The sequence below is a fragment of the Bradysia coprophila genome, unplaced genomic scaffold (assembly GCF_014529535.1).
Source record: "Bradysia coprophila strain Holo2 unplaced genomic scaffold, BU_Bcop_v1 contig_151, whole genome shotgun sequence".
NCBI classification, from domain to species: Eukaryota; Metazoa; Arthropoda; class Insecta; order Diptera; family Sciaridae; genus Bradysia; species Bradysia coprophila.
The window spans coordinates 1,907,063-1,923,303 of NW_023503423.1; the positions used below are offsets into that span (position 1 = coordinate 1,907,063).

General features: G+C 38.2%; 1 protein-coding gene across 1 annotated transcript; it reads left to right on the plus strand.

Annotated features, from left to right (window-relative positions):
* The first annotated feature begins 5,699 nt into the window (after nt 1-5,699).
* Nucleotides 5,700-15,922, plus strand: LOC119074367 (glutamate receptor ionotropic, kainate 2-like). Its single transcript, XM_037180471.1, has 15 exons — nt 5,700-5,859; nt 7,802-7,971; nt 8,047-8,269; nt 8,387-8,580; nt 8,913-9,171; nt 9,235-9,407; nt 9,643-9,858; nt 9,994-10,200; nt 10,260-10,344; nt 10,413-10,689; nt 10,766-10,982; nt 11,038-11,266; nt 11,332-11,447; nt 15,388-15,537; nt 15,739-15,922. Exons 1-15 carry the CDS (start codon nt 5,787-5,789, stop codon nt 15,895-15,897), a joined length of 2,748 nt encoding a protein of 915 aa, XP_037036366.1. The 5' UTR covers nt 5,700-5,786; the 3' UTR covers nt 15,898-15,922.
* The last annotated feature ends 319 nt before the right edge of the window (nt 15,923-16,241 follow it).

Below are 16,241 nucleotides of genomic sequence, written 5' to 3' on the forward strand. Positions count from 1 at the left end.
AATGAAATACTTTTAAATGGTCAAGGATAGACGAAAATTAAAAATCATTGTACCCAGCCACACTGGGAGTCATGTATTATTAGTCCAGTCCCTTATGTCAGAAAAAGTGGCTACGGTCGCTTACGTTTTATAGACTTTTTTCTTTATTTTATCTCACAGATCATTCATAAATTACGTGACGCGATTTCAGTGCTGTCATCAAAATTAAATCCGAAATAACTCGAGAAATACTCCGCCAGCGAAGTTAGAAGTATGTTCTAACACCCAACATACGCCCTAAATGGTGGGATAGTACATGTTTACCTTCAGAGAACGCGTATTTCTCGAGTTGCTTAGGATTTAATTTTGATGACAGCACTGAAAAAGCGTTACATAACTCATAGAAAACTATGGAACATTTTTTTTTTGGAAAATATCACCTGAACGAGACAACATTTTTCAAAAATTCTTTTTTTCTTTCTTGAAAAAGCCAACATTTTGTGGAACAACTTTTTTTTTAGCGAAACAAAATGGCGGCTCTGTAAGGATTTTCCCAAAAAGTGACCCGGAAAATCTCTAAACTTTGAGGTACCGCACACTGCTTATTCAAAACAGATTTCATCAAGTCAGTGTCTTTTGAATGATGCCTCGACCAATAAATGAATCGAGCACAGATAAACTAATCCAATAAAAATGCGGAAAATCCTTAGGTTCTAGAGATGGGAAGACGGTGGAACATGTTACACTAATGAATTATATGTTGTTGGCTGTCATCAGTAAAAGATGTTGCCACTTTGAAATAACGAATTAAAACAACGCACTCCAATAACAGCCACAAGAACAGGTTACCAACATAAAAAAAACTGAATTTCGATGAAAATTTTGGACTACTGCAACCCACTCCAAAACAGAGACAAGAGCAGATTTACAAGGCCTACTCGACGCAAAGTATATTACACTCAGCGGATCAGAGAAATTACGGATCCAAACTTTCAGGTGAATTCATTTTCGTATGTTGTCTAAATTAGACTTATGCAACATGACGGCCCTAAATCCTTTCAATTCACCACTAGATGCAACTTGACGCAAAGGAATTCAATACGTGTGCAACATGACGGATCTAAATTTCACCTGAAAGGTTGGATCTTTGTGTAACTGTGGATTTGCATTACCTTCAGTGTTTATGTACTTTGACTCGACGCAGTAGTCAGAATTTTTCATATTTAGTTTTTTATGTTGGTATAATACCTCTGCGGAGACCAAAATAAGAGGCATTACACGAGGGACTGGACTATTATTCAAACTTTAACCGAAAAAAATTATTTGTTTTTTAATACAATAACGGCGCAAGAAAAAAAAAATGAATAATTTCTGAATAATGCGCCATTACTAAAATGGTCTTATCTGTGAGAGATTAATGCGATGAGGGATTAATGCATTAACACGAAAAACAATAAATAGTTGCCATGTGATTTGAATATAATTTAAGATTTAAAAAAAACTCAAATTCGAATACAATTACAATGCACAAATGGAAGTAATGAATGAAATTTGAATAATGCTAACAATGTTACACACTTTACCGAGACCTGCAGTCGCGCGTCCTAGCTGTGTAATGAATACTCCATGGTGTGCAAATAAGTCAGGACCGTCGATAGTAATGTAAATGAGCCCAGTTGGGTCGGCCATCACCTCATACAATATTGGTGATTTTCAACAAGGGATGCGACGCGTAGCGGCAAAAGATATCGTTAATAAAGTCATGTTTACAAATTCTCATACATTTTTCCATATGATAGTTTTGACAGATAGTCCATACATTTTGTGTCAAAACACAACTTTGACATTTGTCACTTAACAGAAAACAATTGCTGTACGCGCTCCAACTGGTCTACGTTGAAGAATTCGAATATCGGACGTAAGTATGTTCGATTTATTTCCAACACGCGCCACATCCTTCGTAGCAAATCACCATTACTTGCCTTCAAGTACTGGTTGTTTGGCGATTTCCAAAGTATATAAACACTGAAGGTAATGAAAATCCGTAGTTACACACGGATCCAAACTTTCAGGTGAATTTTAGCTCCGTCATATTGCACATGTAATGAATTCGTTTGCGTCAAGTTGCATCTAGTGGTGAATTTAGGACGATTTAGCGGCGTTATGTTGCACACATATAACATTCGTTTGCGTCAAGTTGTATTTAGTGGTGAATTGGAAGGATTTTGCGCCGTCATGTTGCACAAGTCTTAGTTAGACAACATAGGAAAATGAATTCACCTGAAAGTTTGGATCCGTAATTTCTCTGATCCGCTGATCCTTCAGTGTTTATATACTTTGCAATTTAGCGGCGTTATGTCAAGGCTGTATACTTTGAGGAGGTCACGCAGACCGCCATTTTATTAGATATGCACTTCTGATGATTTTACATGTAAAAAAATTCCTCACATCATCAAGACGACGAGAATCATCAGAGTAGGTGAATTTTTGTATGAAATCGGCCATTTTATCATCAACTGTGGTGTGTAGCCCGCGTATATGTATCTGTGTGACCTCCCCAAAGTATACAGCCTTGCGTTATGTTGCACACATATCAAATTCGTTTGCGTCAAGTTGTATTTAGTGGTGAATTGGAAGTTTTTAGGGCCGTCATTTTGCACAAGTCTAAGTTAGACAACATACGAAAATGAATTCACCTGAAAGTTTGGATCCGTAATTTCTCTGATCTGTTGAGGGTCTGCATTACCTTCAGTGTTTATATACTTTGGGCGATTTCCAACAAAAGGTGCGACGCGTAGCGGAAATAAATCGAACATACTTATGTCATATATTCAAATTTTATCAACATAGAAAGTGTTGACATCTGTCATGACTCATTTATTGATCTGGCGAAAATTGCTGATTTTTACGTTTTTGTGATATGTTGGCCCTCGAACTTCTGATACCCAAGTTTAAACGATAGAGACGGTTCTGAAGCAAGTTTTGAACATATTTATTTTACAAAAAAAATATTTAAGAAGCAAACCTCTTCTATGAATTCTTTATTTGAATTTTATTAATGATCCCCGCTAGGTATGTTTATGCAATAAAAAGCTCTTGGATTAATTCCGACCGATGCGATAATTGATAAAACAATTTAAACAATAGTTTTGTGAACATCTGTCTAACAAACATGTTTACACGAATATGATTTAGACTTTGGAAATATTTTTCTTAATTATTTTTTTAAAACCCAAATGAGAATAGTTACAATAAGATTTAGGTTTTTTTTTTAATCTTTATTTTCGACAATTTGTTAATTTATGGACAGTTTTGTATGTGCGTTAGCAGCAGTGATCTGTTAACATAATTGGAACAAACATGGGAGCTAAAACATTACATTTATAAATTAATTTAGCGACATGTAAATGAAATGAAAAATTGTGAGCGAGTTCTCTTCTTACGTGCTCTAATAGATTTACGTAACAAAAGGGATAGAAATTTAAAAAAAAGTTGAGTTTTCGTGTGACCTTAAGGTGAAGCCGAGACTTTTTATTTTTATTCCGAGTTATGTAATAGATTTTATCGCATACGGTGTGTGTGTGTTGTGCGCTATATACACGACGTATATAAGAGTAAACAAATTTACCCTAGAGAGCTAAAGGTTTTGCAAGCAAAATAATATCACTAGAAAAAGAGATGTTTGCCTACTGTGATAAAATACCTCACTGATATAAGGCTGTATATAAGAGACTCATACTAATACTCGCGCAAGCGCTCGTGAGTGTGTCACACATTAAACGGTTCTGTATATATAAGCTTTATATGAAACATTAAACTTGGTCGACCCGTCCCTAGGGAGTTTTGTTTTACTCTGTATTAAATGAAAGAAACTCAGAAGAAAAATCCTGACCCCAACGAGAACCGAACTCGGAAACTACGCGTGAAAGCAAACAGTGATAATCACTCGACGACACTGAGTCTTCGAATATGTGCGAATTGCTTATTGTATTCTCGCGGCTAATGTGATTCAATTCGAAAAGTCTATGACGTGTGCGACTCATAGCGGTGTGTGTATAATCTTTCTCTTGTATCATGTCCGGAGCGATAGCGGAGGACTTGACGCAGTCTAACTTCCAAAAAAAGATCGAAGAATTTTTTTTGAGACGCGGCAACTATATATAGCCGAACATTTCAGTTTCTACCCTTTGGTTTACATCACCACAAAACATATTCTATCATATTCTCGCTTCAAATACGAGCAAAACGAGCTATCACTCGACTATGTAGGTTTAAAATTGCCGGAGATACATCGTTTTGAAATTGGTCACTTTTCATACAAAATGCACCAAATTGACTTTTTCCAAACAATCAAAATCTTTCAACTTACTCTGTATGTGTCTATCTATCTATCTATCTATCGACGGTCGATCTCGGAAACTAGTCAGCCAATCTCCATGAAATTTTGCAGGAACCTCAGGGTGGGCATAAAAATGAAAATGTTATATGCCATTACCCCAGGAAAAACCAGAGTTTTGTTTTATTGGCCTCGAAGTGGTTTCTGAGTGTGGTTTTCGAGGGTCGGGAACGCGTTTTCGGCTGTAGCTTAGCTGTATTGGAACCTACATGCGAGCATCAAATGAAAGGTATTCGTAACACGATTCGAACAAAAAAATAATTTAAAAAAATCGGGGCAGATTCGTTTGAGCTAGAGTGATTAGAGTGACCAAATTGAGCTACTTGAGCGTAGGATGAAAGGACTAATATTTTTTTGGGTTATGAAAGATAGAGTGTTACCTTCTTCGGCGAAGTCTCAGAGTTTTACGAGTAGAACAGAGGGGCATATGTGAAAAATGTCGAAAGTTGGAAATATGTGGGTCAATTAGGGTTTTAGAGTTATTTTGTGAATGGCGGCAGATAGAGAGTTACTTTCTTCGGCAAAGTCTCAGAGTTTTACGAGTAGAACAGAGGGGCATATGTGAAAAATGTCGAAAGTTGGAAATGAGTGGATCAATTGGGGTTTTGGAGATATTTCTTGAATGGTGGCAGATAGATAATTACTTTCTTCGTCAAATTTTCGAATTTCGTCCAATTTTCTAATTTCGTCAAATTTTCTAATTTCGTCAAATTTTCAAATTTCTGTTATAAACTGTTATAAAAAGCAGTCTTTGAAGTACAATTTCTAAAATGAATGATAACGCTAGAGTTGACGCTTTCAGCTTCGTTACGCAAAAATTAAATTTTACACCCAATTTTAGTTCAAACAAGCTGGCTTAGTTTTTCTCATCATTTGCCAAATAATTTTTACCAAAAAAAAAAATTAACTGGAAACAACTAAAATTTTACCAAAAAATCTGCGTCGCAAAGTGGCAGATGTTCAGGCTGTCTGTACCAGCAAGAAAATTTAACCTTGGATAAACGGATGCATAAAACGGCTGGAAAGCAGCCGACTGTGTGGCCACCTACAGTTAAACTACGTTAGTTCGGTGAGCGATTCAGATAAATTTTGTCGCGCAGTCGTTTCAGTAAACGAAACATTTTAGACGACAAATTAACAGTTTCTCAGAACTCAGAACTACATTATCAATGAATTTATTTATAAAGTCGGTCACTTATAACGAAGCGCTAACGATGATCGTTTGGAAATTCCTCTCATTTTCCTATATTTACCATGTGTTAGATATTTACATTTTGTGTGTTTTTTTTTCAGTTCTTTCTCTCTCATTCTCTCTCAGTCCGATCTAAATCACGATTTATTATGTTTTCTTCAACATTTTGTGTCAAAATTTTCAATGTGTAACTTTAGTTGAGAAAATTAAGCAATTTTTATGAAAATGAAAATATTGATTGTCGTTGTGTTATTGGTTCCGATAACTGCTGGTTTCTCATCAATCAGAATCGGTACGGCTCCAGATTTTATTCGAATAAAAAGTTAACTTTTGTGCATACTGAATCAGTAGATTTTCCTTCAAACGAAAGTGTACCTTCCGTTCTGTTCGTTTTATAATCATTCCGTTTGTTGTCTTTCGTTCACAGTGTGTGAAAATGTGAGGTGCATGATTTATGAATATGAAATATTTTTTGAGTGGCATGCAATATGAACAAATTTGGAATGAAAGTCGAGTCTGTTGTGAACTGGTGATTGCATTTACATTGTGGAAAATTGAAGCTCTTACAGGATGCAAGTTGATTGGATCGTTCAACAGTCAACATGTTGAACACATAGATTAAGTCAACGCATTGATAACTTTGCAATTTATTTTATTAAAAAAAATATTTTTTTTGCTGCACACACCCGTAACCTCTACGCGTATGTATTGTAGAATGTATGACTTTATTGGGTGAAACCATTCTTTGTACTCGAGAAGTTTGTTTGTAAGGATCATAAATGTTTGATGTTGGCGTTCACTGTTCACGGATCAGTCATTGATGACGTCACGTCCAAATTATTTCAGTGCTGCTAGCATAAATCTAAATCCTTCTAGTCGTGATAAATAACTGATCCCTACAAAGAACAATGGTGACTTTAGTTGAGAAAAAACTAAGTTATTTCTGGCGAAATTTCTCGTACTTTCATAGTTTTAGTCCGGGCTAGGGAGTTTTTATATATTTTGGATATCATTGGGCGCTCAAAGTTTCCGAATAATTTTTTTATATATTTATCGCTTAAAAACGTAATTTACTTCGTCTCGAACCATTTACCATTCCTCGAACATAAAACACCCTTTACAGTTCTTGTAGCATAAATAACTATTATTGTCTCATGAATCGATAAAAATCGGTTTTTCTGTAAAGATTAAAATTGCACCGGACTGGCTAACAAAACCACCTTCGGAGAAATCGGGAAAAGGCCCGTGCAATTCATATAAAAATGCAAAAGACAAAGTCTGATTTTTTTTCGATGGTCTCAACGGATTCAGTTCGGGCTATGGAGGATTCCCGGAAAAGTGTCCAAAAAAACCGCTAACTTTGAGACTGATTTCATTGCCCATTTCCTAATCAATTTAGATGAGTGATGGATTTTCGGTAAAGTAATCTCATACCCTATCAACGCTGGCCGAGCTTTGACATGTCAAAGAATCAGGAGCCTCAGCTTCAGTACTTTCCTCAATATTTATTTAAAATAATGTTAGAAATAGTGGGCGTTTCGAGAAGGAGTTTCTTTTATGTGTCAACTTGGAGATGTCAGTTCAATTCCATCACTCCAAAAGGTCCATCTTCTTCTCAGTGCCAGAACTCAAACTTAACCGGCATTTACTTCAGTTTTTTTTAATTTCCTCTGGATTTAAGGAAACATTAGATGACTAGAGATAATTTTCTAGAAAACTTCCTAGCGATCGAGATGACATAGCAGCCCGGACTATTAGTGCGCGTCTCCGGTATATTCCAAAATTTTAGATTCTTAAATGACTTCGATATGATGTATTTCCTGTATTTCGGATACGTATGAGCGCTGACATGTTGCAGAACGGGCTCAATGGTTACGCACTAGCCTTCCCACCTAAATGATTCGGGTTCGATTCCTGTGCCACATGGAATTATTCTAGCGATTATATCAAATTGGTAACGTCCTAAAGTTCGTTCAAACTTCATAATTTGGGTAGTTGCAGTGTGCTTGGTGGCTGCATCGATGCACATTCTGAATTACTCGTAATTTGTGTGCATATGTCTAGTCTATATTTAGGCAAGATATCAATTAAGCACCGGACTTTACTCCAAGAGTATTTGTATACTTGCAGTCGTAGTTCGAATGACCTGTTGATGCATACCAGACGTACAGCGCCAATCCTAAACTTACATGCGATCTCTATGATTCTATTAATCAATGCATCGATTCCATTAGGTGGACTATTTGATAATACCGGGGACATTTCATCCGAAGTTTTCCGATACGCCGCGAGTGTTGCAAATAAAAAGTTGGCCGATTCTCAAATAGAATTCGATCCTGAACCAATCAAAATACCCTACGGAAATGAGTTTGCCGCGTCGAACCGCCTCTGCAATCTACTGAAGGTGTGTCAGCAATGTTGACAATTTTTGACGATTTTTCATTCCTTTCCTGAAAACATTTCTGCTCTTCTAATTAAGGGCGGTGTTTCCGCTGTCTTTGGTCCGTCGGCACCATCATCCGCATCTCATTGCATGCACATCTGTGACGCTAAAGAGATACCCTATATCGATATGAAATGGGATGCCGATACGAAGCCACCCGTCGTTAACATGTATCCGCATCCGGATGCCATAGCGAACATTTTTATCGATTTGGTCAGAGAATGGGATTGGAAAGGATTTACCATTGTCTATGAATCGGGTAAGTACATTCTGATAATTAAACAGCTACTGTTGTGCATGACAATCACTCGGTGATAAGTGGTGGTCAGGCAGTCACGCAATTCGATGTTTGATTGATGGACACTGATAATTTTAGCTCCATGGTTAAAGAGAGACGCAGAACTGTTGAAATTGTATGGCCCTAAAGAACATACTGTTACAGTCAGGCGGATTGACGCTGGGTTGGATAAAACAAATTATCGAGCGGTACTTCGAAGAGTAAAATTGTCCGGAGATACCAACATCTTGTTGGATTGCTCAATTGAAGCATTGCCCGAAGTGTTGAAACAGGTAAATGTTTGTTAATTTCAAGGAAATGATAACAGAGGGTGTTGTGGCTGGGCGGACTCAACGCCATCTGTCATCATTTCTCTTAATGATTTAAAGAGGTTGTTGGTGAAGTTCTTCGGCTCTTTAACTTGTGCATGCGTATTCGTGGAATCACAAGCGATCGAAATGAAAGCAAACCTTAAATTAGTCTTGATTTCCACTTACGAAATGAGCGCTCAGTTTTCTATCCGTTTACACTTTAAACAAAAGGGAAGAGGCGTGATTTAGCTAAACGAAGGCCGAACAAAGTGGCTTTTCTGTAAGTGGAAATGAAGCCTTAATTTCTATCTTAGGCGCAGCAGGTTGGTCTAATGACAGAAAACCACCAATTCATAATAACAACAATGGACATGCATACCATCGATCTGGAGCCGTATCAATACAGCGGTACCAACATTACGGGAATTCGTCTCGTTGATCCTTCGAATCCCATCATGGAAGGCATTACGAAATGGTTGACCGATCTAGAACCTAGTGAAGACGCTGTTTCTGCAGAAGCAGATAGCAACGAAGATCCGAGAACAGCTGATGGCGAAGACGAATCGGAAAGTTGTAAGATAACCATTGATTTTCCACCAAAGACAATTTTGTATTTTTCTCGGGTTGTATATCCAGCAACTGATCCAGTGAAAGTGACCGTCCAATACGCTTTGATTTATGATGGGTTCTTGCTTCTAGCTGAAGCGTTTCAGCAATTTAATAAGACCGAATTCAAACCGAGAAGGCTCAGCTGTAGCCACAACGAAGCTTGGGAATATGGCAACAGCATAACGAACTTCATGCGAAACGTAAAGCGAGAAAGCATCCATAAGCCAAGCATTAGCACAACACCGCGGTCCTGGGTGCGGATTCTGCAATTCTCGTATTTTCGTAACTTTACCGTTGCGTGCATAAAATGCCATAACTGTCAAGTTACGAACGGCATGAGAATCGTCGCCCCGATGCTTTGTTTAATGATGTTTTGAAATTGAAATCGAACGCTGGTTTGTTTATGATCTCATGATCTCTTCCTATTATCACCAGGCAGTCGTTCAAGGATTGACCGGTGAAGTTAAGTTCGACAATCGCGGCTATCGATCGAGTTTCGCCGTTGATGTGATTGAACTAACTTCGTCCGGTATTGTCAAAGTGGGTATGTGGGACGGTAACTTGAACATTGCACGACCAGAACCAAAGGAATCCGTGGCTACTGACGATGGTTCGTTGAAGAACACTACATTTGTTGTCATGATATCATTGGTATACGCTCGATACCCTAACAGATCTGGGACCTGTGGTATTTTGAGTGCCTCATATGGTCATGGAATGAGGTACCACAGGCCCCAGGTCTTTAAAATTGACACGCACGTGTCTTGATCATGTGACAAATTTCAGACCCCACCGTACGGAATGTTAAGAGATTCAGCCACCAAACTGGCTGGCAATGAACGATTCGAAGGTTTTGGCATTGATCTGATACATGAACTGTCGCTGATGCTCGGATTTAAATACGAATTTCGACTGCAGGAAGACGGAAAGTACGGAAATAGGAACAACGTCACCAAAGACTGGGATGGAATGATCGGTGAAGTGATACACGGGGTAAAAGCATTATGTTTTGTGGCATCGAAAATCCACACGCAACAAATTTCCATTTTCAGCGCGCTGACCTAGCAATCACGGATTTAACGATCACAGCAGAACGTGAAGGTGGAGTAGACTTTACCATGCCGTTTATGAATTTAGGTAGGAGAGTTGGTCTGCAGGTGGTTTGTGAATTTTTGAAGCAGAAGTATTTCCTCCCTCGCCCCCAGGCATATCAATTCTGTTCAAAAAGCCAACGACATTACCGCCATCGACGTTTTCATTCATGTCTCCGTTTTCGCGCGAAGTGTGGATGTACTTGGGCGGTGCATATTTAGGCGTGTCGCTTTGTCTATTCGTTTTGGGACGTATCTCACCATCGGAATGGGACAATCCTTACCCGTGCATTGAAGAACCGACACAACTGGAAAATCAATTTTCCGTTTCGAATTCGCTGTGGTTTTCGATTGGTGCGCTCTTGCAGCAGGGATCTGAAATTGCGCCCAAGTAAGCCACACTAATGAATCATCCGGACTGTCTAACATGTTGACGTGAAAGTGGATTAATGGCTTGGTTTTTCCAGAGCTCCGTCTACGCGTGCAGTGGCCTCCATTTGGTGGTTCTTTACGCTTATTATGGTGTCATCGTACACTGCAAATCTGGCCGCTTTTCTCACCTCTCAGCCAGTGACGCATGTGATTACAAGTGCTGAAGATTTGAGGAATTGCTCCGATCCTAGCTACGAATGTCCAGTTGAATTCGGGGCGAAGAGAGACGGAAGTACCATCAATTTCTTTAAGGTGCGTTGTGCTGTTCGATCATCCGTACCTTATTGCATTACCATCTCATTCCCAGGAAGCGGACGATGGAACAACATTCAAAAACATGTACGACTACATGAAGGCCCGTCCCCATCTACTGACTGGTAGTAATAATGAAGGGCTGGAAACGGTACTCAAACACGACAAGTACGCCTTTCTCATGGAATCATCGTCGATTGAATATCTCGTCGAACGTAATTGTAATGTCACTCAAATCGGTGGGCTATTGGATGAGAAGGGTTACGGAATCGCAATGCGAAAAAGTTGGTGACGGAGACAGATCATTCAATGACAAATTGGATATTTATACCGATTCCTTATTTCCCAGACTCCACCTACAGAAGTGCGCTCAGTGAAGCGGTATTACATTTGCAGGAACAGGGAGTACTGTATGCAATGAAAGTCAAGTGGTGGAACGAAAAGAAAGGAGGAGGATATTGCTCAGTAAGATTTTGTAATTTGATCTGTTCGCCGGAAATGTTATTCCTACGTCGTAGGGCCTAGGACTTGAGTTTTCCAATTTTACTTGGAGCACTGCTCCAATGGAGCAGTCACAGGCACATCGAATTTTCGTAGACTTATCAGATCATTTATCAGCTAGAGACTCATCTTATCGGCCATCAAATATTCAGAGTAAAACTCTTCGAGCCAGAGTCCTCATGAAATTGATACTTTAATGAAGGAAACAAAAATTTTGCAAATCGGTTGAGCACTAACATGTCCGGAGCGATAGCGGAGGACTTGACGCAGTCTAACCCCCAAAAAAAGAACGAAGAAAAATTTTTGAGACGCGTCAACTAGCCGAAAATTTGAGTTTCTACTATTTGGTCTATATCACCACAAAACCTCTTTTATCATATTCTCGCTTCAAATACGAGCAATACGAGCTATCACTCGACTATGTAGGTTTAAAATTACCGGAGATACATCGTTTTGAAGTTGGTCATTTTTCATAGAAAATTGACTTTTTCCAAACAATCAAAATCTTTCAACTTACTCTGTATGTTTCTATCTTTCTATCGATGGGCTATCTCGGAAAGTAGTCAGCTAATCTCTATGAAATTTTGCAGGAGGCTCAGGTTACACGTAAAAATGAAAATGTGATACGCCATTACCCCAGGAAAAATCAAAATTTTGTTTTATTGGCCTCGAAGTGGCTTCTGAGTGTGGTTTTTGAAGGTCAGGAACGCGTTTTCGGCTGTATCTTAGCTGTATTGCAACCTACAGGAACGTGTGACCCATCAAACGAAAGATATTCGCCACACGAATCGAACAATAAAATAATTTAAAAAAATCATGTCAGATTCGTTTGAGCTAGAGTGGTTAGAGTGACCAAATTTTGAGCTACTCGAGCGTAGGATGAAAGGACTAATATTTTTGCGATTATGAGAGATAGAGAGTTACTTTCTTCGGCAAAGTCTCAGACTTTTACGAGTGGAACTTCGTGGCATATGTGAAAAATGTAAAAAGTTGGAAATGGGTGGGTCAATTAGGGTTTTAGAGTTGCTTCTTGAATGGTGACAAATAGAGACTTACTTTCTTCGGCAAAAATTTTTTTATTGGCTAAATCGGTAGGTGTTCACTCGTGCATCATTTTGATGAATAGAATATGGGGTCGTCAAGACAAGGAAGAGGTTCAAAATGGCGGCCGAAATTTGCAAAAAATTTTTTTTGCCTAATTCGATAAATCTTCACTCGAGTATCATTTTGATGAATAGATTGCGGTCTAAATTTCAGGTTAAGAGCCCAAAACTTCTAAAACGACTGATATCCCAACAAAAATCTCTTCGAGAAAAGTGTGACGCAGTCTTTGATATACAATTTCTAAAATGAATGATATCGCTAGAGTTGACGCTTTCAGCTTCGTTACGCAAAAATTAAATTTTACACCCAATTAGTTCAAACGAGCGGGCCTAGTTTTCCTCATCATCTGCCAAATAATTTTTACCAAAAAAATATTTGACTTAAAACCAAAAAAAAAAATTAACAAAAAATCTGCGTCGCATTTGGCAGATAAATTTTCTCGTAGGTCTGTTCCTGAACATCTGTCACTTTGTAACGCAGATTTTTTTGGTAAAATTTTTTTTGGTTTTAAAAGGCAGGACAGTTTCCCGAAAATGTATGGAAAATTTTATCACAAAAATTCACCGAAAAAATTCAAAGAAACTCACCTCTTATGCTTTCCATTGTATTCGGGCATAGTCTCTTTAGGTCGCCAAGGCATATTTAAACGCTAAACACTTTTTACTCGTTGCAAAAACAAAAAGTGTTTTTTTGTTTTGTCGCGACAAAAACACAGAAAATGTTTCGACACAACTGTGACACTCCGCTATTATAAGTACTAGAATGAATGTTTGCTGTGTTCACTTCGGCGGTAAAATATTTTCATTCAAAAACGTTTTGTTTTTGCATCGAGTAAAGTGTTTTAGTGTTTAAATATGCCTTGGGGACATAAAGAGACGGTGCACGAATACAATGGAAAGCATAAGAGGTGAGTTTCTTTGAATTTTTCGGTGAATTTTTGTGATAAAATTTTCCATACATTTTCGGGAAACTGTCCTGTCATTTCCCAATGACGGGCCTTGGTAAAAATTATTTGGCAGATGATGAGGAAAACGAAGCCAGTTTGTTTGAACTAGTTGGGTGTACAATTTAATTTTTGCGTAACGAAGCTGAAAGCGTCAAGTCTAGCGATATTCATTTTAGAAATTGTATTTCAAAGACTTCGGCACACTTTTCTCGTAAAGCTAGAAATTTTTGTTGGGATCCTAGTTATCGTCAGATTAGTGGATCTGCTTAGACTGAAAAAGGGCTTAATCGTGCGACGAAATAGTTCGAAAATTATGGCAACTCAATCGTTCACCCGTGAGCGGCCGTTATTCACTTTTTTCTATGATTTTTCATTCGAAAACGAGAACAGATATCAATCAACTTCCAAAGAACCAAATATAGACAAAAAAGCCCGAACTTTTTTTTTGACATTTGAATCCAAGATTGCGGGAAAAAATGGTAAAGGCGAAAAATATTTTTTTCTCAAAGGAAAATCCCTGAAACCAACACGCTTCAAGCAAAAGTGCTTCGAGTGACAGCTGTCAAATAGATTACTATTTTGTATGAATGATTTTTCATATATTTTATACAACTCAGCATCATAATGTTCGAAAGCCACGAACTTCAAATGCCTCTGTTGCATAAAACGTTGTATGAACCTCGCTGCAAAATACTTTATTAGGCTCACGACGTGTATTATGACACACGACCTGCGGCATCGTGTCATAATTACTACTCTAGAGCCTAATAAAGTACTTTGCACTCGATATCATAAATAACTATTTCAGTGCCAAAATTGGTTTGATACACTGTACCGTTTCAGTACTCATGTTTGAAGTCCTTTCCTGATAGAAAGACCGCAAATTTGCAAAAATTTTCTTCGGAAGGTTTATAGAGAATTAAAGGAACTACATTTTCGTTTTTTTTTGTTTACTTAAATCGGTGAGCACGTTCTGGAGATAACAGTGAAGCTACCACATGTTCCTCCAACCTTCTTCATGTTCTTCACTTCAAAATCATTATTCGTTTAGAATAAATTGTTAGACGTATGTTCATGACTGTAGCGTGTTTTCTGTAAATTTCAGTAATCGAGGCGTGGCCGAGTTTCATAATTACACGGACACAGGCTGCTCCCAGTTCTAGAACTCATGGATTTTGAAGGATTTCTGAGTTTTTTTTCAAATTTTCTTCTGTACTTATTGAGTTATTGAAAAGGTAGTAGCTCAGTGCTTGAAATTCTGTCACTGCACATGGTCACCACTCTCCCAGATCTAGAACTTATGAGTATTCCTAAGGTTCTGTGAGGTTTTCTTGGGTTCCCTTGGGTGCAGCTTTTGGGATTATTAAGTTGGTCTAAAATTTAACCACCATGGTACACCCACCATCTTCATATTTCTAGAACTAATTATCTCCATTCCATGATTTCCATTCGAGGTTCCTATTGTGATATTATATTCTATAGAGATCTTTCGACGTGTTTGTTCATCGCTCTTCTGCCATCGGAAAATGCATTACAATTTCTAGCTGTGCCATACATTAAAGAGGTAGATTTTGGTGTCCTGCTGAAGAGACTACGACAGTTTCTCTATTTGAAACAGTTGCTCGAACGGATTTCGTGTCGTCGTCGTCGCAGTTAAGGTTGGACAAGTATTATGTTCCCCATATCCATTGTAACAGATTAAATTATTTCATCCAAGTTAACTCAACCACCCTTGTAGTTATTTTAATAGCCTTGCATTGCTTGTCCCGAATGTTTTTGTATCGGTTGTACAATGAGATTTCGCCATTTTACCTTTGTGCCAGCATGTTTGAAAAATGCCCTTTCCTTCCACAGAAAAAGGGCGATGCTGGTGAAGCAGAAGAATTAAATATGGATAATATGTATGGCGTGTTTTTCGTACTCTCGGTCGGAAGCGCTTTCGCTACCGTGTATGGTATTCTCGAGTGGTTAATGGTAATCTTTCTTCGTGCAAAGCGGCAGAACGTACGTAATTTCTCAATTTAATTTCATAGCATTTCAGGTCCTGCCATGTGTGCTTTATGCGCGCGTGTCGGTGTGTGTATGTGTGTGTGTGTGAGAGAGAGAGAGGAATGTCGCTAGCATTTGAAATTGTTTGGCACGGAAGTGTTACGGATTTTAAGCTCAATAAATATTTCTTTTCTTTCTTGCATGTTCTCTGAGCAGCTTTCATTTGGACATGAGCTGGTTGACGAATTAAAGTTCATCGTTAAATGTGGCGGAAATACAAAAACAGTTCGTCATCGCAAAAGTACTTCAATGAATTCCAGGCAGTCGAACGGTTCCCATAGATCATATAATTCAGCCGATAGAGATATGAAATAGTGAATAAATCGATTTTAATATCAGATGCCATCGGCAGTTTTATTTTTGGATCCGTTTTATGTTTTTTTTTTTTAATTTGTCCACGAAAAGTCCATGGTATACTGGTATACAGACACAGACAGTCTAATGTGTACACAAAAACAGAAAAAGTTCATTTTGTCTGTACAAGTTGCTGCAAAAATGATCTTCAACTACTTCAAAAGGCTGATATACAGTGTAAAGCGTAAAAACAGGGGAAAAAACCAGTTATTTAACTGAGCTTGATGGGTGATATGTATGAACTACTTGATTGCACAATTTAATTTTTGCGTAACGAAGCTGAAAAAGTCAACTCTAGCGATATC